The 23,352-nt window shown below is 41.7% G+C and overlaps 1 protein-coding gene across 5 annotated transcripts in view; it reads left to right on the forward strand.

Moving 5' to 3' along the window:
• The window catches only part of LOC311512029 (butyrophilin-like protein 2), a 69,067-nt gene that overhangs the window by 19,157 nt on the left and 26,558 nt on the right, over positions 1 to 23,352 (forward strand). For 3 of the 5 annotated variants that reach the window (XM_084613015.1, XM_084613014.1, XM_084613017.1), the window contains 8 exons: positions 3,311 to 3,595; positions 4,259 to 4,687; positions 10,608 to 10,883; positions 15,253 to 15,321; positions 15,913 to 15,933; positions 17,638 to 17,658; positions 18,272 to 18,292; positions 22,601 to 22,621. In XM_084613015.1, the coding sequence (XP_084469141.1) occupies positions 3,311 to 3,595; positions 4,259 to 4,687; positions 10,608 to 10,883; positions 15,253 to 15,321; positions 15,913 to 15,933; positions 17,638 to 17,658; positions 18,272 to 18,292; positions 22,601 to 22,621 (1,143 nt within the window). The remainder of the gene's footprint in view (positions 1 to 3,310; positions 3,596 to 4,258; positions 4,688 to 10,607; positions 10,884 to 15,252; positions 15,322 to 15,912; positions 15,934 to 17,637; positions 17,659 to 18,271; positions 18,293 to 22,600; positions 22,622 to 23,352) is intronic. The other 2 variants (XM_084613016.1, XM_084613018.1) reach the window with 2 other exon arrangements.

Genomic DNA, 23,352 nt, shown 5'->3' on the forward strand with positions numbered 1-23,352 from the left:
TATAACTACACTTAAAATGGTTTTTACCGTGGCCTGGTGATGAACTGCAACTTAAAGTTACTGGTTCCATTGTAAACAGATCACACTGTAATAAAGATAAACATCCTTATTTACTCAGACAGCATGGCCAAAGCATGGCATTATAGAATATATATTTTCAATGTTAAAAACAGAGAACATACCTCCACTTGCAGTCCAGCAGCAATTCAAGAGAGTTTCTGTTGAAAGAGACAGTCTCCAAGCTACCTGAGGTTTTTATACCATCCTAACTCTTTTTTTTCAAAGTAGTTAGCAGGTTGATTGGATCACTCCTCCCTAGCATTCCCTTTTTTGTGATCTGGGAAAGGGGTGGGTATAAGTTTTTTCTTTTTTTTTTCCTTTTTTTTTTAAGTTCAAATACATTTTATTTTTCCCCACCCCCTGTAGGGCCTTCTTATAGTAACCATTTCAAGTGAGGGACCCTTTGCAGATATCAATGAATGTCTTGGGACTTGTTTGTATTTTTTGGGAGGGGACCACCTCCCTTACTATGGGTGCACCCCCATCAAAATTAACCCTATGACAACCAGGGTGAGTAATCACAGTCACCCTGGCTATTCAGTGAGGGGTGGGGATGGTTAAACCCATTCAGTTCAACAGAATAAGTCAGTTCTATTGTACTCAACCACATGTCTGAACCATCCCTGTTTGTTTTATTGTAAACACACTTTTAGGATTTTTTTCCCTTCCCACAACATACATTTCAGCTTTTTTTTTTTTTTGCTGTAAATGAGTCTCTCTTACACAAAAGACACAAGAGCTAGGTTCTCACAAGCAATTTTATTTCATTTAAAAGACATACAGCTCCTTGAAAACAAACCAAGATGCTCCATTAAAAAAGAAAGAAAAAAAGACTTTAAGCTCCCTTAGGGGCCAGAGACCTTTTAACAGAAATACAGATAGTCACAAAGCCCTTTTCAATAGATTTTTTTTTTAAATTTACAGCTACCAAGTTTTATATCGCATCTTTGGCCCCTCACCATTTTCTAACTTAATCCTTTTAGATTTCTTACAAATAGAAATCTTTTCTTTTTCTTAAGCAGGGTTCTGTAACTTTTTGTGCAGACCAGACGGTCAATATAACGCTCTAAGCGGGCATCTTCCGGTTTGGTCATTTTCTTTAAAACATGGTCAGGGTCTCCACTGAATTGCACAGCATTTATCAAGGTCACCCCTTGTGCTAAATGTTCTTGGGTTAGGCACAGACATTGCATAGCATAACCTATGGCAATCACAGTGTTTAATAAGCTTTCCAAACACAGCTCAGCGCACAGGCCCCGGAGCTTGCAGTTTATATCCACTGAAGTCCAAGTCACACAGTCATGGTGCCGCTGGCCTGGTGCACCTATGACACAGCCCTCACAATCTTCAAAAAGCTTTTGCCTAAGACAGTGATTAAGAACAGAATAAACAGCAACGCGTACAATAGTCCGCATGACTTTTTTACGCTCACGACGTGGCACTGGCTCAGTCAGTTCCATGCCAAGCCTCCTCCTAAACTCCTCATAGCTGTCATCCTCGGAGTCCTCTTCAACATTTTGTATCGGCGTTGAGCAAAAACAAGGTGGGCCTGGTTCATCTTCGCTGCTTGGTGCAACGCTGTCCAGAGTCTCCGGGTCCTCTAGAAAGGCATCATCGAACTGTCGAGAGATTTTTTTTCAAAAAAGAAACAGCATAAGCACACCGCTGCTTGGTTTTTGATTTACACAATCCCTGGTTCCTAGCCCCCGTTACACCCCCACCCCACGTCACTTCTTAAGCATTCATTTACCTGAGTCACGTCTTTTTCATTCACGTTGTCCGCTCGTAACTCCCCCAAGCCGTGATCACTTTCCACCTCTCGGGGGGTGGACAACAAGAGGCCATCACGCTCATCGCGGTGCCTCACAAGCGGTTGGGTTTCAGGTTCCGGTGTATCCATCAATGACTGGGCCAAAGGGCTCCCCTCAATCGCCCCCTCCTCCTCGGAACTCTCGCTGATGTAGCGCTTTCTCCGCGGTTGGTTGAAGGCCCTCGGGGCTAAAACAAAGTCTGAAGTTCTCACGGGGGTGGTGAAGGAGTCCATGTTTCCATGATTTCTAAAACACGCGCTCTCGGTAAAAGACAGCCTCTTCTGCCCGACGCTGGGCCTTATGGGGTGATGGTGCTGCGCTCTGATTGGCAGAGGGGTCATACGCCCCTCTTCTGGGCAGTTCACCCCATCCCAGAACCTGCCCTATTTTGGTCAAATCTGCTCTCGGGCCAGCCTGATTGGTAGAGGTTGGTAGGAGGAGTTGTTAGAGGGGTCACACGAATCATTTCCGGACGGGTCACCCCGCCCCCGGAACTCATCCTAATTGGTCAAATCTCCTCTTGGTCCTATCAGAACAAAACCCCTCCTGATTGGTAGCAGGGTGTGGGGAGGAGTTGTTAGAGGGGTCACAAGACCCACTTCCAGAGAGGACACCCCCACCCCGGAACTCGCCCTGATTGGTCAAAGCTCCTCTCTGGGCGGTCCTACAGGGGCGAAACCCACCCTGATTGGTAGAGGGCAGTGGGAGGAGTTGTTAGAGGGGTCACATGACATACCTTGCTTCCGGTCACGTGGCAGCCTTGACCCTGGAAGTAATACCCCATGGGGCGGGACTTCCGGTGGGGGGGCAGAGGTCAAGGGATGGGGTTAAGGGGTAAAGGGGTGTCACATCACACACCTTGCTTCCAGTCATGTGGCGGCCTTGACCCCGGAAGTAATAACTCATGAGGTTGGGACTTCTGGTGGGCAGGGCTAAGGGGTCAAGGGGCGGGGCTAAGGGGTCAAGGGGCGGGGTTGGGTTTGATTGATGGTAGGGCACCCTTGGGCTGGGGGCGGGGCTAAGGGTTCGGGGGTCAGGTCAAGGGGTCAAGGGGCGGGGTTAGGGTTTGAGTGACAGTAGGGCCATTATACTACTGGTATGGCTGGAGCACACTGTGCTTTGGCTATGCTCTGCTTCCCAGGGCTCATAGGGGACCATGAGAAGCAAAATGTATGTTAGAATAGACTTAAGGCTGCTCTGACTTACAATGGGCCATAGCGGGGCCCCTGAATGAGCTCAAAATATGGGGAGCAAAAAGATGGATCTCCCCTTTTCTGAAAATACTGTTTCCTTACGGACCTGCTCCCATCCTAAAAGTGAAGCTGTCACATACATACGATGTAGTCATGTCTACATACAGTTTGGGATCAGCTTGTGAAGTGTTTGTTAGCTAGTTCTTCAGCCTGTTTAACATTTTCTGAAATTGGTTTTCACTCTAGGTTTTGGATCTGCACCTCGCCTAACTATAGACCATCAGCAGAATAATTTAGTCACTCTGAAGTGTACGTCCCAAGGGTGGTACCCACAACCTGAAGTATGCTGGACTGACAGCACAGGACAAAACATAACTGCTATGGCTGAAACAAGAATCCAAAAAGATGTGACAGATCTGTATCAAATCCACAGTACGCTCAGGGTCGCAGATACTGCTTCTGACACTATCTCATGCACTATAAGAAACCCCTTGCTGAAGAGGCACCGCAAAAAAGTTATTGCAATTTCAGGTAAGAGATGCAGTACTGTCAAAGTAAATATTCCTGCTGTTACTTACGAAATCGGGCTAAACGCATCTGCCTTGTGGCCAACCATGTCATTCAAGGCTTGCCTACATGGAGCACCAACATGCATTATTGGGGTGTGATTTCTAAAGTGCATTAATGGGTTCCACGTTAATTAGTCCATGTAGGCTCGCAGCTGGTGCTCACTAAAGTTTCCCTGGTGTGCTTTACTGTATTATTGTTTGAAACAGTAATATGGTAAATCACACTAGGGAACTTTTAGTGTGCATCATCAAGGTCTACACAGAGCAATTAATGCACAACACATTGGTGCACTTTATTAATTACACTTCTGTAGTGCCCATTACCCCACTGCGTAGACAAGCCTTTGGTGTAGCATAGTTAAGACCTGTACCACTCACCATTTCTTTTCAAATACTATCCTTGAGATCACCAAAGATGTAAAAGACAGTAGAGCTCTGATTCTCTTTTCATTTATCTGTGTGTATATTAGGAGTGACCCTCTGAAGCTAATGAATTTACACTATTGTAAAAACAGTATCAATAAGAGGAGAATTAGGGCTGCCTCTTTTTCACTCTCTCTCTTGCACATTAATATGAGGCATTATGTGCTGCTGGTGCAAATATAACCCCCTGAACATTTTTCAGGTTTCTTTGATGTGGAGGCAGAACATGACACAATTACTACGGTAATTGGAGAAAATACCATTCTTCCCTGCCGGCTGATTACGAAACATCTGCCCCCTAGCATGAAGTTGCAATGGAGGAAAGTTGGACCTGGAAAGGATAAGATAATCTATTTCTATCTCTATGATGAAAGCAGCCCCCTGGTTAATTCTTATCCACAGAGTGACAAATGCCCAATGAGCTATTTATCTCCAAATGGAGACAATAGCAGAGAATGGCTCCGGAAGGAATATGAAAAAAAGGCAGAAGTTTTTAAAGGAAAAGAGTTTGGGAAAGGAAATATTTCTCTGAAACTGAACAGTATTCAGATGGAAGATGAAGGGAAATATGTATGCTCTGCTTCAGCCAACTTGTTTCACAGAGAGATCATCACTGAAGTCTTGGTTATAGGTAAGAAAAGCCTGGAACGGGAGAAAGCAAATGTAGCAGAACTCTGTTATTCTATCTCCCCAAGAGCCAGCACGGGTTTGTCCCTTCTCTACAGCACATTTTCTATTGCTTTGTCTATTATTGCTTTAAAACTCCTAAATAATGGAGTTTCCACTTCTTCTATTGGGAAGCTACTACATGGTCTAATGCATCTCACTGTGAGATCTGTTTCCTGATTTCAGAAGTGATTTCAGACTGTCTGCTGTTAGAAAAGGTACCAATAATAATCACTCTCCCCTTTACTTTCCTTTTAAAATGCCAATTCTTTCAACTTAATTAATTAATTATTTTAATTAATTCAATTAAAGGGATGTTAGAGTGCAATTTAAACTACTTTTTAATAAACCTTTTTGAAGCAGAATAATGATAATAAGCTATAACAACATACAATCAAAGAAATGTAGGGCTGGAAGGGACCTCGAGAAGTTATTATGAGAGTTATTATGGCAACAGGTTTCAGAGTAGCAGCCGTGTTAGTCTGTATTCGCAAAAAGAAAAGGAGTACTTGTGGCACTTTACAACAGAGAACAGATGTTTTTCGTTCTACACTCAGGTTGAAAAATTACATTTTATTCCATAAGGATAAAATTTTCAAAAGTGGCAAAAAGATATAGGATCTTGAGTCCCATTTTCAAAAGTTACTTAGTTGTTGTCTACGCAGAGGCACTCTGGAAAATTAATCCCAATTAACTAAAATTTTAATGTAAAGTTGTCAGGGTTCATTCCCCACTCTGAACTCTAGGGTACAGATGTGGGGACTGGCATGAAAGACCCCCTAAGCTTATTTTTACCAGCTTAGGGTAAAAACTTTCCCAAGGCACAAATTTCTCCTTGTCCTTGAACAGTATGCTGCTGCCACCAAGTGATTTAACAAACAATCAGGGAATGGACCACTTGGACTTCCTATTTCCCCAAAATATCCCCCCAAACCCTTACACCCCCTTTCCTGGGGAGGCTTGAGAATAAAAAAGATTAGCACAAACCAGCCTTGGGTTTTTAAGACCCAAAAAACCCAATCAGATTCTTAAAAAACAGAACTTTTTATTAGAAGAACAAAAAAAGATAAGAGAACAACTCTGTAAGATAATCTTACAGGCAGTCAGATTCAAAACATAGAGAATCCCTCTAGGCAAAACCTTAAATTACAAAAAGACATAAAAACAGGAATACACATTTCCTCCAGCACAGTGAATGTCGCAAGCCAAAACAAAGAAAACACATTTTCCAGATTACTTACTAACTTTACAGAAGTTGGAGGGCTTGCATCCTTGATCTGTTCCCGGAAAAGGTATTACACAGACGGACAAAAGCCTTTCCCCCGCCCCCTCCAGATTTGAAAGTATCTTGTCCCCTCATTGGTCATTTTGGGTCAGGTGCCAGCCAGGTTACCTGAGCTTCTTAACCCTTTACAGGTAAAAGGACTTTGCCTCTGGCCAGGAGGGATTTTATAGCACTGTATACAGAAAGATGGTTACCCTTTCCTTTATATTTATGACAAAAGTGGATTAGTTTAATTCTGAATAGAGATGCCCATACAGGGGGTTAATGAAATTTAAGTTGCCTGAATTCAATTTGTGAACTAAGCTAAATCAAATTAAGGCCACTTCTGAATAAGAATGTCCACATGGGTTTACTGTGGTTTAACTTATCAATTTTAAAAGTTGATTCAGATTAACTTTCCTGAGTGTTCCCATGCAGACAAGTCCTTAGATACTTTGGAGACTAAATCCCATTAATTTTTCAGGAGACTTAGTCTGGGTTGACACTATAGATCTATGTCAGTATAACTATGTCACTCAGGGGTATGAAAAATCCACACCCCATGCGACATAGTTATACTGACCTAACCCCCAGTGTACACAGTGCTGTGTCGATGGAAGAGCTTCTCCCATCGATATAGCCATTGCCTCTTGGGGAGATGTATTAACTATGCCAATTAGATGTAGGAGTGTCTTCATTTAAATGCTACAGTGGCGCAGCTGCATTGGTGTAACTGCACCAATCCAGCATTTTAAATGCAGACCTGCCCTTAGGCATAGAAGTACATCATTCATCTTTGAAAGTGGGACTAAGGTGCCTTTGAAAATTTTACCTGAAGATTCTATATTATTATTTATTATTTATAATTATTAATTACAATTTGTGCGAGACAGACAGGCTAAGAAACAGTCCCTTACCCAAAAAGTTTATAATCAAATAGACAAGACAGACAATGGGTGGAAGAAAGGAAGTGTTATAATTCCCATTTTATAGAAGGGGAACTAAAGAACTGAGAGATAAGTGGCGTGCCCCAGGTCGCACTGGAAGTCTGTGGGAGAACCAAGAACGGAGCCCAGATCATCTGCATCCTAGTCCAATGAAATCCTTAACCGTAAGCCGTAAGTATAATGTTATATTGAAATTGTCAGATTTCAGAGTAACAGCCGTGTTAGTCTGTATTCGCAAAAAGAAAAGGAGTACTTGTGGCACCTTAGAGACTAACCATCCGATGAAGTGAACCATCCACTAGGCATCCGATGAAGTGAGCTGTAGGTCACGAAAGCTCATGCTCAAATAAATTGGTTAGTCTCTAAGGTGCCACAAGTACTCCTTTTCTTTTTGCGAATACAGACTAACACGGCTGTTACTCTGAAACCTGTCATTATGTAAGGCACTGCATTTAGCCGTATGGAGTGTAAATCTATCAACTGCATGAAAAAACTTGTACAGATACAGACAGACATCATCTTCCTTTCCAAATGCAAACAGATGGACATCGTACCAAAAGGACTGAAGGTAAAAAATCCATTACAATCTACATATCACACAGACTATGCTGACAGCTTGTGCCACATGCTATCAAAGGCATCCGATGAAGTGAGCTGTAGCTCACGAAAGCTCATGCTCAAATAAATTGGTTAGTCTCTAAGGTGCCACAAGTACTCCTTTTCTTTTTATTGAAATTGTGTGCTTAATGAATATTAATATGTGGTGTCAATAAGTATTATTGACGAGATATATATATATATAGAGAGAGAGAGAGAGAGAGAAATTATTTGGACACTGATGGGAGCTAAGATTTTTCTCTTGGTGGAGTACATTCTTCTTAGTGAAAACTTGTATGGGCAAATTCTGCCCTTAGTTAAACCCCTGTAGCATTACAGACTTCAGAAAGGTCATACAATGGTAAATGAGAGCAACTTCTGCTCAATATTTTCCCCAATGTGTTTATGTTAAATCACTATTAAAATAATCTACCAGCATACACACACACTTTTTTTGGTATAAAAAGGAAACTGATTTGGGCTGAAGCAGTGAACAAATATTCAGATGTCATGTTGCTGAGATCTTTCAGCAATGTGTCCTTCCTGAACATTGTCTTTTTCATCTCTCTGAACTAGAAGATGTTTTCATTGTGATAATGAAGCCTTTCTTACAGGGATAGGGGATAAACCATCTCTGCAAATGCATCAGAAGGAGACTGTATGTAGGTATAGATGTAAATCAGGAGGATGGTATCCAAAACCTAAAGTCCTTTGGAAGAATCCCAAAGGGGAAAACATAATCTCAAAGGCTAAGACAACCCAAGGGAGGATGAGCAGAAACTTTTCACAGCAGAGAGCTCTACTGTGCCATGTGTGACCTCTGAGGTTACCTGCACCATCATCAACACAGAATTAAAGATCAGTCAAGAATCAAGCACCCACCAGTTCGGTATATGTAACTTTTTATACCAAGCTATTTTTTCCACTTTGTTAGTTTTTGTTGCTAGTGTTTACAGGCTGTTCCAGGTATACAGTGGGGTTCTTGTTCTATTTGGCCCTTATGTATTACATTATCATGCCTACCAATAACCATGGAGGCTTATATTCTGAGCTGTCTACTTAAGTCATCTCTATCTCTATCCCCAACCCCTGGTCAGTTTGGACTTTGTCCTTCAGGATGCTGAATGCCTTCTGCAAGTCCAGCATCTTCTTGCAGGATCACTCTCTAGTGAGAATTGTTTGCTCCTTAGCAATTGAGGCTTCAGTTGTCAGCATGAAATTTTCTGGAGCTGCCTTCCATGAGGTGATATGAAATGTTCATATAAGAATATGATAAGAAATCATTATATCACCACATTCAATTTGAACCCTCAGTTGCTCTGGCTTAGAGCAGCCCAGGTCTCCAGGCAAAAGCAGAAGGGCAGCTTTGCTATAAACAGGGAATACTGCACAGAGGGGTTTCAGTTGTTCAGGGCATAACAATCTAGAGCCCAGACACCTTTGCTTTCGCACATCACAGCCTAAAGGGTAGTTTTAATTGCTGGTCCCTCCTGCTGGAAGGTCATCTGGTTGCAAGGTCTGCATTGCTGGCTTCTCTGGATGCGGCCAAGTTAGCTGCCAGAGTCACGGTAATGGGAGTTACCATCTGTTGCTCATCATGGCTTCAGTCATTGGGGATTCCTGTAGAAATACAACAGACCATTGAAGAGCTCCCCTTCATGGATTGTAGTTTATTTTCTTTGAAGACGGATACAGCACTGCCAACACTAAAAGATCCAAGGGCACTGCTGCAATCCCTGGGTTTGCGTACACTAGCCCTGAGAAGAACATTTTTTCCTCAGTTTCAACCAAGGAAGCAGATGACATGTCTAGACAGGCAGATCAATGCATGTGGAAGCACAAGCAGCAAAGTTGTGCCATCCACCTCTGCTGCAACTTCCTTCTGGCCCACTCTCTGTCCATCCCTTCCCTACTTTAATCTAGCTGTTTCACAAACATTTTTCTCCATTCATGTAATTTTGTTTTCTGAATTGCTCATCTGGAAACTTGAACTCACTTATCTATGCGTTGATGGATCTAGATGTTATTGAAGAGATACAAAAGCAAATACACAAAACCAAAGGCTGAGAGTAGCAAATGAGTTATGATGGAATTGTAGTTTTCTCTTAGTGTGTGAAGTTAAAATTCGTAATAAAGAGATATACAAGATACTCTGGTTCAATAGGGGCCAGGAAGGAGTGGGCTCTAGAAGAGGGTTGGAACAGATAGAGGATTCTGTAACCCTAGTGTAATATATTGACATACAGCAGGTTATGGTCATTTAACTGCAAATAGAGTCCTGTGGCAATTCCACATATTTTCTTTCTTTTCCTGCCATCTTATTAATATAACCTATTTATCTATAAGCAGAAGGTGGTAATTGCACCCCTTTCTTCCTACACAAAATGACTCCTTCATGTGCCCTTTTGCTGAACTATGCCAGGGTTAGTATGGCAGCCATCTATTAATGACAAAGAACAGCGATATGTGTCCATCTTTTCACATTAAGGCTTATTTTTGGCTTTGGTTTTTTTTTTTCTTTTAAAGTTTGTAAAGTGTGATGAGTTATTCAGGGTGAGAGACACTATGATTTAACTGGGAATTTGGTCCTGCTTTGAGCAGGGGGTTGGACTAGATGACCTTCTGGGGTCCCTTCCAACCCTGCTATCCTATGATTCTATGATTCTATGTAAAGGTGCAGTGATTGGGGATTTGACTGGAGCTCAGTCTTTCTCGTTGTGGAGCACATTCTGCTCAGTGTAAATATTTGAGGCAAATTCTGCCCTCCATTAACCCCATGCAGAACTGTTAGCTTCACTGGGCTTGTACAGGTATAAATGAGAGCAATACTTGAACCTTCATATTTGTTCAGGCAGAGCAAAGCAGATCTGCTTTTGGAAACAGGAAAATTATTTCCCATTGTTTCTACTGGGATTTATCTTAAATCATATTAACCAAAACATACACTCTTTGCTTTGAGATGAAACAGTGAACAAATGTGTAGATGCCCCTGAGATCTTTTCACACTGTACCCTCTCTGAGCATCTCTCGACATTGTCAGACATGCATCCATTGTGATAATGCTGCCTTTTTTACAGGAGTAGGGAATGAAACTTCTTTACAAATGCATCTCCAGAAAGTTTGCAAATATGAATGTAAATGGAAAGGGTGGTATCCAAAGCCCATGGTCTTCTGGAGAAATCACAAAGGACAAAGCATAAACTCATTGGCTGAGACAACAGAAGTGCAGGATGAGCAAAATCTTTTCACAGTAGCAAGCACCATTGCTGTGTCATGTGATACCCCCGAGATTACCTGTGCCATTGTCAACACAGAATCAGAGATGATTCAACAATCAACTGCTCAACACTTTGGTATGTAACTTTGTATGTCATCATTATTATTCCAGGAAACTTGCCCTCTTCTGAGCAAGGGTTACTGCTTTTTTTATTTGGTCTATGGGGCATCATCCTGCCTACTAACAAACACAAATCTTTACATTCTGAATCTTAACTCATCTCTATCCCCAAATATTTCATCTGTAACAAGGTTAGGACTTTATTCTTCAAGATGCTGAGCACGTGTCTGTGACCTGCTCAGCACCCTCATCTCCCATCATATCATCTTGCAGTATTAGTTTTGATTGTGGCTGAGAATGGGTTAAAGGGGCAAACGGACTCTCTGAAACCTGTCATCTTGAAATCTATGGGACTCTAACAGATGAAGGGCTTGCAGGATGATCATACTGCAACATGCAGTGTTTCTGATATAGAACTGCTTCTGCACTCCTCTCAGATGTGACTGCATTTCTATGATGGGTGAGGCATTTCTACTTCTAGAGGGATTTGTTCAATCTCATTCAAAGTGTTGCAGTTTGTGCCAGTCAGGATAGAATTTGGCCTTTCCTCTGTTATGAGGTCACTCAGGATGAGAGATTGTTTAGTGGGGCTTCTGCATCACCAAGGAGGGGTAGCTACATGCCAACAGTTTTGTCAATGGTCTAGGAAAGGAGCTACTGGAATAGTACATACATGTATACAGTCAGATCAGAGAGCTGCTACAACCACTCTGGCCACCACCAGTGTATTTCTTTCTCTCAGAAACACATACTCTCACACACACTGCCCTCAAAATGTAGAGCTCATCACAAACACCAATTGCTTAAACTTTTTGGGATGAATTTCTGCCATATTTATGTACCCAGATAAATGACCTCATTTTCAGAATTGTTGCGCCCATGCATATGCCATGGAAGTCTATGGGAGCAGTGTGTGCACAGCACTCAAGAATATCTGCTTTTATTTTGGTCTCTCTTTAGGTCCCAACTTTGAATATTTTGGTCAAACACTGCAAATCACTCATATTGTACTAGGGCTGGTCAAAAAAATGTCCATCAACATTATTTTTGGTAGAAAATTGGAGTTTTGACTAAATTAATTTTGTGTGGAAAGTGTCTGCTTCCCTCTAACTTTTTCGATGTTTTATTAGACACCCCAAACCTAATATTTTTCAGGCAAAAACTGCTGATTTTTTAACAAAATTAGGAATTCAGAATGTTCACAAATGCATTTGTGAATATTTTATATCTGAGCTTCAGCTTCCACGGTATATTGGTTAAAAAACTCAGGTGGTATTGTTTGTTACGTGACTAGATTATTCATGAGACAAGGTGGGTGAGGTAATATCTTCTATAACACCCTCTATCTCCCCAGTTACCTCCTTTAGTGCCAGTCTCCTTACAGGTTTTCATGGACATGCCTGGGGTCATCTGGATCCCGCCTCCAGCTCAGTAAGATGTAGCTTCTTTGTTTTCTTCCTGTATGAACTTATTTGGTGGTGCCTCCACCCCCTCACACATTCCTGCATTCCTGGCACGGTCACTAGGGCAGCTAAGAAGGAACATTCTTACCACAGAGTAACTCCCACTTACATGCCAGATAGCTGGAGTCTCCCAAGAAATAACACAAATGCACAATATATTCAACAAAGTAATTATATTAAACAGGAAGTAAATATAACATAACTGGGTAAAACCCTACTCTCCAGGTCACAGGTGCCCATACTGATAATACCCATGAATTCCCACAATCAGACATCATTTTTTTTATCACCATACTGATAATACCCATAAAAATTAGTGTTCTGTTAGTATGTGTACTTTGTAGGGGCCTCTGATGACCTGTGACCATGATATCTTCTGTGCAGCAGCAGTTAGCGATTTGGCTAACTGGGCTCAGTGCAGCCCAAACGACTCACATGTGGGATAAGGCAGTAAGTCCCTCCATGTGTTTAACAGGCAGCAGGTAGTGAAATCTCCAAACCCTTACCCCCTGGCTTGAGGACACAGTTCAGGGACTAGGGGGTCTCCCAAACAATCTCCCTGACTATCTAACTAAAGGATGGTGCACTCACAACTCCATGAATGATCCTCAAGTTCAGAGCTGGATCTGGCCTCCTCAGTCACAGCAGAGGGGCTGATGATCGCTGCTGGCAGGAGTTGGGGTGCTTCTGGTCCCAGGATTTCCCCTCACCACAAAGGGGTGCAATGCTCAAGGTGCAGATTACAACAGCTCTGCTAAAATCCCATCTAGTCCAACCCTCCTTTTGAGCAGGGGGTTGGACTAGATGACCTCCTGAAGTCCCTTCCAACCCTGATATTCTATGATTCTATGAAATCCTCACTTAAGTCTCCCACCCTAGCGCTCAGACACACTTAAAGCAGGAGGCAGCCCTGAACCATCAGCCAGAGTAGAGGTGCCATGTGGTGACTGCTTTTCCCTAGGGAGCTGAAAGGCTAACTCAGCCTGGCTAGGTGGGAAGTTTTCCCAACAAAACTGTATAGACCTGGAGTCACCTTGAAGAGGGAAAGGGCCAAGCTGTGGGATTTTGCTGCCAGGTGCCCAGATGCCAGTTCTCGGGGGACTCTGCATGCAGGCCTGGGACTCACCAGCCCCCACAACCAGTCCCGCCCTTTCTGTGGCTGACCCCAGACTCCTCAAAAATGGTTTCTACTCTCTCCAGGGGAGGGCATCTCACTTCCTATGTGTAAGGTTAGCTTTTTTCTCTGGGCTTTCACTTGTCAGTCATTTGACTCTTCCCCCTCCTTTCTCTCAGACACTGCCCCCTCCTCTAAGCAGGCAGACCTGCTACTCTTCCCACGCCGACAGGGCTCCTGTTGCTCTAAATAGTGTCTCCCTCTTGGCTGCCAACAGACTCTGAATCTGCCCTTGGTCCCCATTCCTCTCAGGGTCAGTGCTTTTCCCTGAATTACCAGGACACAGAACCCCAGAAACCTAGGTAAGCGCCTTGGTGGTTACACTTTTATTGTACCATCTTCTCTTGGTGAGAGTTTTCGAGCTCCATAGAGCTCTTCCTCAGACCTGTCTCTCTCACCAACAGAAGTCGTTCCAGTAAAAGATATTACTCACCCGCCTTGTCTCACTAATTTCCTGGGACCGACAGAGCTACAACACTGCATAGATTATTTTTGTAAAGTAACCAGCACAGGGTGTATTTTTGAATATGATAAGTGGTTCTGAAATTCCAAACACACTTTATAATAAATATAAGAGAATTCAGCTTTAAAATTTGTTTTTCCTGAGTATTCATACTAACTTGAAAGTTCTCAGAAAGGAAACACAAGAGGGTTGAGACCATGGCCAAATTCAAATTAGTCTTTAAATTTGAACAAATACATGTGAAATATTCTTCACAAGTCACTCATCTTTAGTGATAGCCCATCATAATACCAAAGATAAATAGGCTTGGTAGAATTCAATTTTATTGTTTTATAATTTTGACGTATAATAATGCTAATTTTTAAGCATTTTTTTATTTTTATCATTTAAATGTTCATAGTTATGCAAAATTATGGGTTTTAAGGGGTTTTTAGATGTTTACCAATTTAAATTTTTACAGTTAGGGAAAATTATGGTGGGTTCAGACAACAGGGGGTATCAGACAATAATCATTTAATGACAGTAGATATTGAAATTCAAAAAGATAAAACTTTATAACCACTAAAATACAAATTGTGAACATTGTATGTCAAAATATACAAAGTAAGATATCCTTAATTCAGACTCTAATAAATTCTCAAGCAACATTTTTCTTTCTTTGCCTATTTATACATTTTTATTATTATTGGTAGAAATGTTTTCCCTCAGTTTGTTTGTGGACGGTGAAACCGAAGTTTATTGACATTTATCAATAAAAATTGAATCCTTCCGAACCTAAAGACTAGCTACGTGGCAATAGACATTTGGAAGAGACACTTTCCATCATGAGAGTCAGGTCTTACACAAAACCAGAAGAATGATAAATATTCTAGATGAGGGCCAAGTTCACTATTAAGTGAATTGGAGGTTATTAGAATACATAAGATTGGGAATGCAGTTCTGTGTGAAGGAAAAAGAAACATTCTGGGACTGGCTGTTTAGCTCATTTATAAGCTTAATGTAAATGTTCACAGTGTAGTCTGATAGAGCATTAGCAACAGAAAAGTAAGTACATGTATTTTGGATTTTGTTGTAATTCCCTGAGATGCTGAAGGCAGGCCTCTATTATTCCATATGAAATATATTCTCTCTCATTCTCTGTCAAGGTATAAAGAGAACCGTACTTGAGAGAATGAGAAAAAAGTTCATCATTGTTTAGGTCCAAAACTGTAACACCTAGAAATACCTCCCATGTTTGAGGCTATTTTTTTACATTGTGGTGATAGTAACATGTTCTATCTTTCAGTAGGTTTCTTAATCTGTATCTTGCTGTTTATTGCTGTGACTGTCGAACATTTTTTTGGAAAATGCAAAAGTAAGTTAACTTATTTTTTTTTGTTTTAATTTGCATAAGGTGTACATGTTTAACAGTGAGGGTGATTTAGTTGGAGATTGGTCCTGCTTTGAGCAGAGGGTTGGACTAGATGACCTCCTGAGGTCTCTTCCAACCCTGACATTCTATGATTCTATGATTAATCATTGGAACAATTTACCAAGGGTTGTGATGGAGTCTCCATCCCTGACAATTTCTAAATCAAGATTGGATGTTTATCTAAAAACTCTGCTCTGGGAATTATTTTGGGGCAGTTCTCTGGCTTGTGTTCTACAGGTGATCAGACTAGATTATTAGAATGGTCTCTTTTGGCCTTGGGGTCAATGGAAAAACTGTCATATTGCAAGTGAATGAGTTTAATTTTCCTTGAAAGAAACAAGGAGAAGCTGACTGAAAGCAGCAGAGAGAACACAATGCTGGTCAAATTTGCTGATAGCAAAACTACTGGATCCAAATATTTGTCCTCATGAACCTCACTGAAGGTGGCTAATTTTTGATGTTCATGATGTTTAAAATGCAATTAGTGAATCTGAACATGAACTAAGTACATTGATCAATATTAATCTTTTACAGGCCAGTTCCAGAATGTGATTGGTGAGTTTGGCCTCATTTCTAAGCAGTTACACTCAGATTTTCTTTGTATTTTCTATTTGGTTAATTGAAAAAATGTATTTCCTATCATTTCAATTCTCCACACTAGTTGCTTAATAATCCACTTTGCAAGAGGAACTAACAAACAATCAAAACACAAAAACCCTTTCACTGTAGGGCTCAGATTTTGAAAATGCTCAGTTGGGTGAAAGCTCATTTTACCCACATGAATAGTCCATTGGATTAAGTGGACCAAATACAGGTTTTACTTAGTCTTTAATGGCACAATACTCTTTTTCTTAAACATTAAGAACATAAGAACGGCCGCACTGGGTCAGACCAATGATTCATCTAACCCACTATCCTGTCTTCTGATAGTGGCTGGTGCCAAAGAGAATGAACGGAACAGGGCAATTTATCAGCATTACCTGTTGTCCAGTCTCAGCTTCTGGTAGTCAGAGGCTTAGGGACACCCAGAGCACAGGCTTGCGTCCCTGACCATGTTGGCCAATAGCCATTGATGGACCCATCCTCCATGAACTTATTTATGCTTTTGGCCGTCATCCCCTAGCAATGAGTTCCAAGGGCTGAGTGTGTGTTGTGTGTTTGTTTTAAACCACCTGCTGCCTATTAATTTTATCAGGTAACCCCTAGTTCTTGTGTTATGCAAAGGGGTAAATAATATTTTCCTTTTCTCTTTCTCCACATCATTCATGATTTCTTAGATCTCTGTTATATTCCCCCTTTGTCATCTCTTTTCCAAGCTGAACAGTCCTAGTCTTTTAAATCTCTTCTTGTATGGGAGCTGTTTCATACCCTTAATCATTTTTATTGTCCTTCTCTGCACTTTTACGAATTTTAACATATTTTTTTTAGATGGGGTGACCAGAACTGCACACAGTATTCAAGGTGTGGGCATACCATGGATATATAGAGTGTCATAATGTTATTTTCAGTCTTATTATCTATCTCTTTCTTAACAGTTCCTAACATTCTGATAGCTTTTTTGACTGCTGATGCACATTGAGCAGATGTTTTCCGAGAATTATCTATGCTTTTGAGAATTTTGCCTGAATTACATCTGAATAAGACTTATGGATTTGGCCAATGTGAATTGAGGGTGCTTAGTACCTCACAGAAGCAGGCAGTAACACACAGAGCTATCGACATAAGCTACCTACCTAATCTAACTCTTTCTTTTTTTGCAAAAATATTTTTTGCACATCTTTTTCTCCTCCTCCCTTCTTTCTCTGTGTTTTGGCTGGGAAAGCTACATTTGCTCTGGAACCAGTGATATCTGAGGCCTTCTCACCTGCTTCAGAGGCAGCTACTTGGTCTTTTTACAGCAGCTGGGAGCCTCATCTGCTGCTCTCACAAGTTCAACATGTGTGGTTGACCAATTCATGGTTGATCTGGGAGCCCTCAAGAGAGATCTTGCTGTAAGGTTGACAAGTGTATTCTGTCTCCTCTTGTGTACATATCAAAAACTTCCTTAAAGATGAGCCTTGATCTGGAATTTGACTCAGGATTTTATGGGGTGCCAATGTGAAGTACCAGGGTCATGAGATCTCAGTGACCGGCTTTGTTTCAGTCTTCTTCAGGATCACACCTAACCAAAACCCATGACAAGTTGCCCACTATACAGAACACTTGTTTACAGAAGAAGGCAAAAATATGTATTTATTCAACTCTGTCTTTCCATTGCAGACCAAGTGCAGAGGGTAAGAGGTAAGTTAGTATTGATTTATGTAGCCTTCTAAGCAGGCCAGTGTTAAATAGTACGTCTGATGGAACTGTGTGTACTTTATATTTATTGACAAGAGCACAACTCTCTCTCAGTGTAGTCCACTGTACTGCACTGGTGAATTTCATCCCTATTGTAATTCCAGTGAAGTCAGTACAGTTAGAACAAGGAAGGATTAGGTTGCAGCATTTTTTTCAGAGTATTTGGGATATTCCTATTGGAACAAATGTGGTGTCATTAATTCCCAGAAAGAGGATAACTATGAAGATTGGATTTCACCTAACCTTTGCATAGTGCTAGATATGATAGGAGCCAGATTTCAAATACAGCATGAACCTGGATGAAGATGTTATGAAAACAGTGATCCTACACTGTGAAGAATAGATAATATTGCTTGATGGTACAAGAGATAGTGAGAGAGTGAAATAGTGGTTATATATGTATAACATAACACAAGTATTAAAGATTAAAGACTCTGTCATATGTGGCTCATTAAATAAGCCATTCATTAAGTTAACAATTCAATCAGCCAATAGTAATGTTAACCAAATTTCCAATGACAAAATGCACATTTTGAGCTGATTTAATCTGTTGCAGAGCAATCCCACGATGACTATGGTAAGTTTGCAATGATTTCTAAGCAGTTGATCTCAGATATTTTTCTCTTTCAGAAATGTATATCCTATTTTACTGAGCTGTCTAATTGATCTAGCTGCCTAATCTGTCACATTTACCTAAATACTTTTAGTATTTCATGCTAGAATATAAGTCCCTCATAGCAGGCAACAATATATATATATAATTGTGACGGGGCAAGGCCAGATGGGTATAGAAAAGTAGTGGGAGATACATATATTAGCTCCAGGCTAAACAAATCCCTGGTACCAGGATAAGTTAAATAGTAGCTGCTCCAGGTCAGTTAAGACACCTGGGGCCAATTAAGAACTTTCCAGAAGGCAGGGAGAATGCTAGGTTGATTGGGACACCTAAAGCCAATCAGGGACTGGCTGAAACTAGTTAAAAGCCTCCCAGTTAGTCAGGTGGGTGCAGATGTCAGGAGCTGTGGGAGGAAGTTGTGCTGTTGGAGAGACTGAGCAGTACACACCATATCAGGCACAAGGAAGGAGGCCCTGAGGTAAGGGAGAAATGGAGCTTGAGGAAGTGGGGGCTTCTTTGGGGAAATAGCCCAGGGAATTGTACATGTCATGTTTCTAAAAGGTCAGCTACCATCGCTGATACTATTAGGGTCCCTGGGCTGGAGCCTGGAGTAGAGGGCGGGCCCCGGCTCCCCCCTTTGTCCCCATCCCCAATTAATCACTGAGACTGGGAGACAACTGAGACTGTGCAAGGGAGGATAGCTTCTCTTCACCTCCCTTTCTGGCTTATGATGAAAATGGCTCAGTAGACTGTGACCCTTGTCTCTAGAGAGAGAAGGGCTACGTGGAGGGTCACAGTGAGCCTCTGAGGCTAGCGAAATCCTCCAGGAAATGCAGGACCCACGGAGACAAGGACAGAGCTTTTATATATATATATATATATATATATATATATATATATATATATATATATAAATTGCCCATTCCCTATGTGACAGGCTGGACCCCCTGGGATGTCACCTGCTGTGCAGGGACACCACTGAGTCAGACTATTCTGCCAGTCTGGGCCCCCTTTTACCTGGTCTCACTGGGCTAGCTTTTCTAGCTAAGCACACAGGCAGGACCACACAGAGCTGCACAGAGAGACAGAGATCCACTCTGGGAAGGCTCAGTTTAAGGGGCTTGCCACTGCCAGATGTCCACCCCCCTTGGAATACAAACCCAAAATTATATGAAATTTGCCTCTTCCCTCAATGTGGAGGAGAGTATGCACAACTTCTTGCCCCCATCCCCCAGTTAGAAATCACACAAACTGAGTTATATTGTAAACCAGAAATAAATGTATTAACTATAGAATCATAGAATAACAGTTGGAAGGGACCTCTGGAGGCCATCTAGTCCAACCCCCTGCCCAGAGCAGGACCAATCCCAACTAAATCATCCCAGCCAGGGCTTTGTCAAGCCTGATCTTAAAAACTTCTAAGGAAGGGGATTCCACCACCTCCCTAGGTAACGCATTCCAGTGTTTCACCACCCTCCAAGTGAAAAGTTTTTCCTAATATCCAACCTAAACCTCCCCCACTGCAACTTGAGACCATTACTCCTTGTTCTGTCATCTGCTACCACTGAGAAAAGTCTAGATCCATCCTCTTTGGAACCCCCTTTCAGGTAGTTGAAAGCAGTTATCAAATCCCCCCTCATTCTTCTCTTCTGCAGACTAAATAATCCCAGTTCCCTCAGCCTCTCTTCATAAATCATGTGTCCAGCCCCCAGTCATTTTTGTTGCCCTCCGCTGGACTCTTTCCAATTTTTCCACATCCTTTGTGTAGTGTGGGGCTCAAAACTGGACACAGTACTCCAGATGAGGCCTCACCAATGCTGAATAGAGGGGAATGATCACGTCCCTCGATCTGCTGGCAATGCCCCTACTTATACACCCCAAAATGCCATTGGCCTTCTTGGCAACAAGGGCACACTGTTGACTCATATCCAGCTTCTCGTCCACTGTCACCCCTAGGTCCTTCTCTGCAGAACTGCTGCCAAGCGATTCGGTCCCTAGTCTGTAGCGGTGCATTGGATTCTTCCATCCTAAGTGCAGGACTCTGCACTTGTCCTTGTTGAACCTCATCAGATTTCTTTTGGCCCAATCCTCCAATTTGTCTAGGTCCCTCTGTATCCTATCCCTACCCTCCAGTGTATCTACCACTCCTCCCAGTTTAGTGTCATCTTCAAACTTGCTGAGGGTGCAATCCACACCATCCTCCAGATCATTAATGAAGATATTGAACAAAACCGGCCCCAGGACCAACCCTTGGGGCACTCTGCTAGATACCGGCTGCCAACTAGACATGGAGCCATTGATCACTACCTGTTGAGCCCGACAATCTAGCCAACTTTCTACCCACCTTGTAGTGCATCCATCCAGCCCATACTTCTTTAACTTGCTGACAAGTATACTGTGGGAGTATTTTAATAACAGGAGTATTTTAAGTAGTTAAGGAGGTAGCAGACAGAACAGGGCAGATTACTAAGAAAATAAAACAGAGCATGAAAACTAACTTAATACACTAAAGAAACTGGTTGCATGTAAGGTCTCACCCTAAATGTGATTCTAATAATCTTATTCACAGGCCTGACACCCTTCCAGCCTGCGTCCAGTTGTTTCCCCCAGTTCATAGAATCATAGAATATCAGGGTTGAAAGGGACCTCAGGAGGTCATCTAGTCCAATCCCCTGCTCAAAGCAGGACCAATTCCCAGTTTTTGCCCCAGATCCTTAATTGGCCCCCTTAAGGATTGAACTCACAACCCTGGGTTTAGCAGGCCAGTGCTCAAACCACTGAGCTATCCCTCCTCTGTCTTAGTTGTTTCCAGCAGTCATCTTGGGTGGGGTTGCAGGGGAGAACTGATGACCTGTATTACCTCACTTCCCACCCTTAAATAGGATTTGCATAAGGCGGGAGTCCTTTGTTTCCTAGTTTGACACACACACCCCAGCTTCTCCTGGAAAAGTACAGAATTCAAGATGGGTTCCAGTAGCAGGTGACATGATCACATGCCTCTGTAGGGCCCCTGTGGCCATTCTTCACAGGCTGACCCACAAGTTCACTGGAAGACTAAGGTCTTTTACAGTCCATTGTCTCTTGCTGATGGACCATCAGCACTGTCCGGCTTTTTCATTATTGTACCTGAAGTGTTAGTAGGGGGCGTCATCCAAAGTAGCATAGTTGAAATATAGACACAGAGTCAATATTCCTAATTGCAGATACAGAAATGATACATGCATACTGAATAGGATTATCCTATTTGTGTATTATAACCTTTCAAATGATACCTTACAAGAGTTACCTTGCATAAAACATATCTTAGTTATGTCGTATTCCTACCACAAACATATTTTCGTAAAGAATATGGAGTATAACTATGCTTCCAGAGTAATGCAAATGTATAAGAATCCTTCTCGTTGTGCCAGTATCATCCTGAACTCATTCTCCAGCTTCAGAAGACTTAAAAATTATCTCCAGTCATCAGTGGGACAGACACCACTGAATAATGTAACTGTCCTAATGTGCATCAAGACAATACCAGGGAACTAGATGTAAATAAGATTGCTGACAGTTTCATCCAGAAAGTTACAGTGAGACATAATGTCTTTAAATTGGGACGTTAGTGAAAACAGCTTGTAGGTGATTGCAGTGGTTTTAATATAATGTAATTCATGATAATGTAATTATGTAGTTCATAACAATTTAATCATTATTAAAATAGTAATGATATCAGTGATAGACACATTCAAATAATTAGAATAGGAAAGAAGTATATAAATATGCTGAAAATAGCCTCCTCCCAAAACTGGCAGAGTGTACCACCACCCTGCTCAGCACACACACCCCTTCAATAGCACCCACCGGCCAAAAAAAAAAGTCAGTGCCTATAGAAAAAAAAAAACAACCTCTTCCATTATTCACATCTGTGTCAGTCCTTTTCAGACCGACTACGGATAGAAATGGGTAAGTTTGACTTGATTTATGTAGGTTTCCACTCAAGGAGAAAGGGATGGAGCATATATTGGAATTACAGGTGCTTCATATTTGCTGATCAAAGCAGTGCTCCCTTTCAGAGCAATCCACTGCACAGCGGTGGCCAAGTCCATCTCTGCTGTGACTTCAGTAATGTCAGTGTAGTTACATCAGGGAAAAATAGGCCCCAGGGTTTTTTCTGCAATCTTGTTATAATCACAGCTAACAAACCCCTATCCTAACTCACTCCCTCCTCCCATTTAAATCTCTCTTTTTTTTTTTACTAAAGAAAACTGTGTACTTTCTTTTTAGATCAACTGCAGAGTGAAAGGGGTAAGTTTACATTGATTTCTGTAAGCTTCTGCTCAAGCTACCAAGACAAGGAAAAGTTATTGAAGCTGCTTTGGTCCCAGAATATTAGAGCGACAAGGTGGGTAAAGTAAAGTCTTTCATTGAACCAACTTCTGTTGGTGAAAGAGACAAGCTTTCAAGCTTACAGAGAGCTCTTTTTTTTTTTTTTCAGATCTGGGAACAGCTCTGCAGAACTGTTTGTCTCTTTCAATGACAGAATTTGATCCAATAAAAGATATTACCTTACCCACCTTTTCTCATTAAAAAAGCAAGAATATATTTGTAAAAATGTGTTTGTTTAGCTGAGATAAAATAAAGTGCCCATGTGCAAGCTGTGAGCGCCCTGCCAATTATTTCAAAATACAAAATCAGATAAAAACTTCACTCCTGTCTGACAACACCTCAACATATTGGTGAGCTCTGAAGCATGCTCTGAAAGTTTGGAAATCCAGGCTATTTCAGACCTAGGTCGGGAGGGTATTCCAAAGCCCCAGGAACTTTATATAGAGCGCTCTGCCACTAGCAACTTTATATTAGGGAGATCTAGCCTCAGCTTCTTTGCTGATTGCAGCTGTGGCATGACATGAAGGAACTGCATGTGATATATATTCATTATCTAGAGTGCTGCTCCATGTCAGTGGAGTCTACTACACAGCAGTGGCCAAATTCATCCTTGTTGTGAAGTCGGTGCGATTTACATCAAGGATGAATTA

This window comes from Lepidochelys olivacea (assembly GCF_965140295.1).
Source record: "Lepidochelys olivacea isolate rLepOli2 genome assembly, chromosome: 23".
In the NCBI taxonomy this organism is placed as follows: Eukaryota; Metazoa; Chordata; order Testudines; family Cheloniidae; genus Lepidochelys; species Lepidochelys olivacea.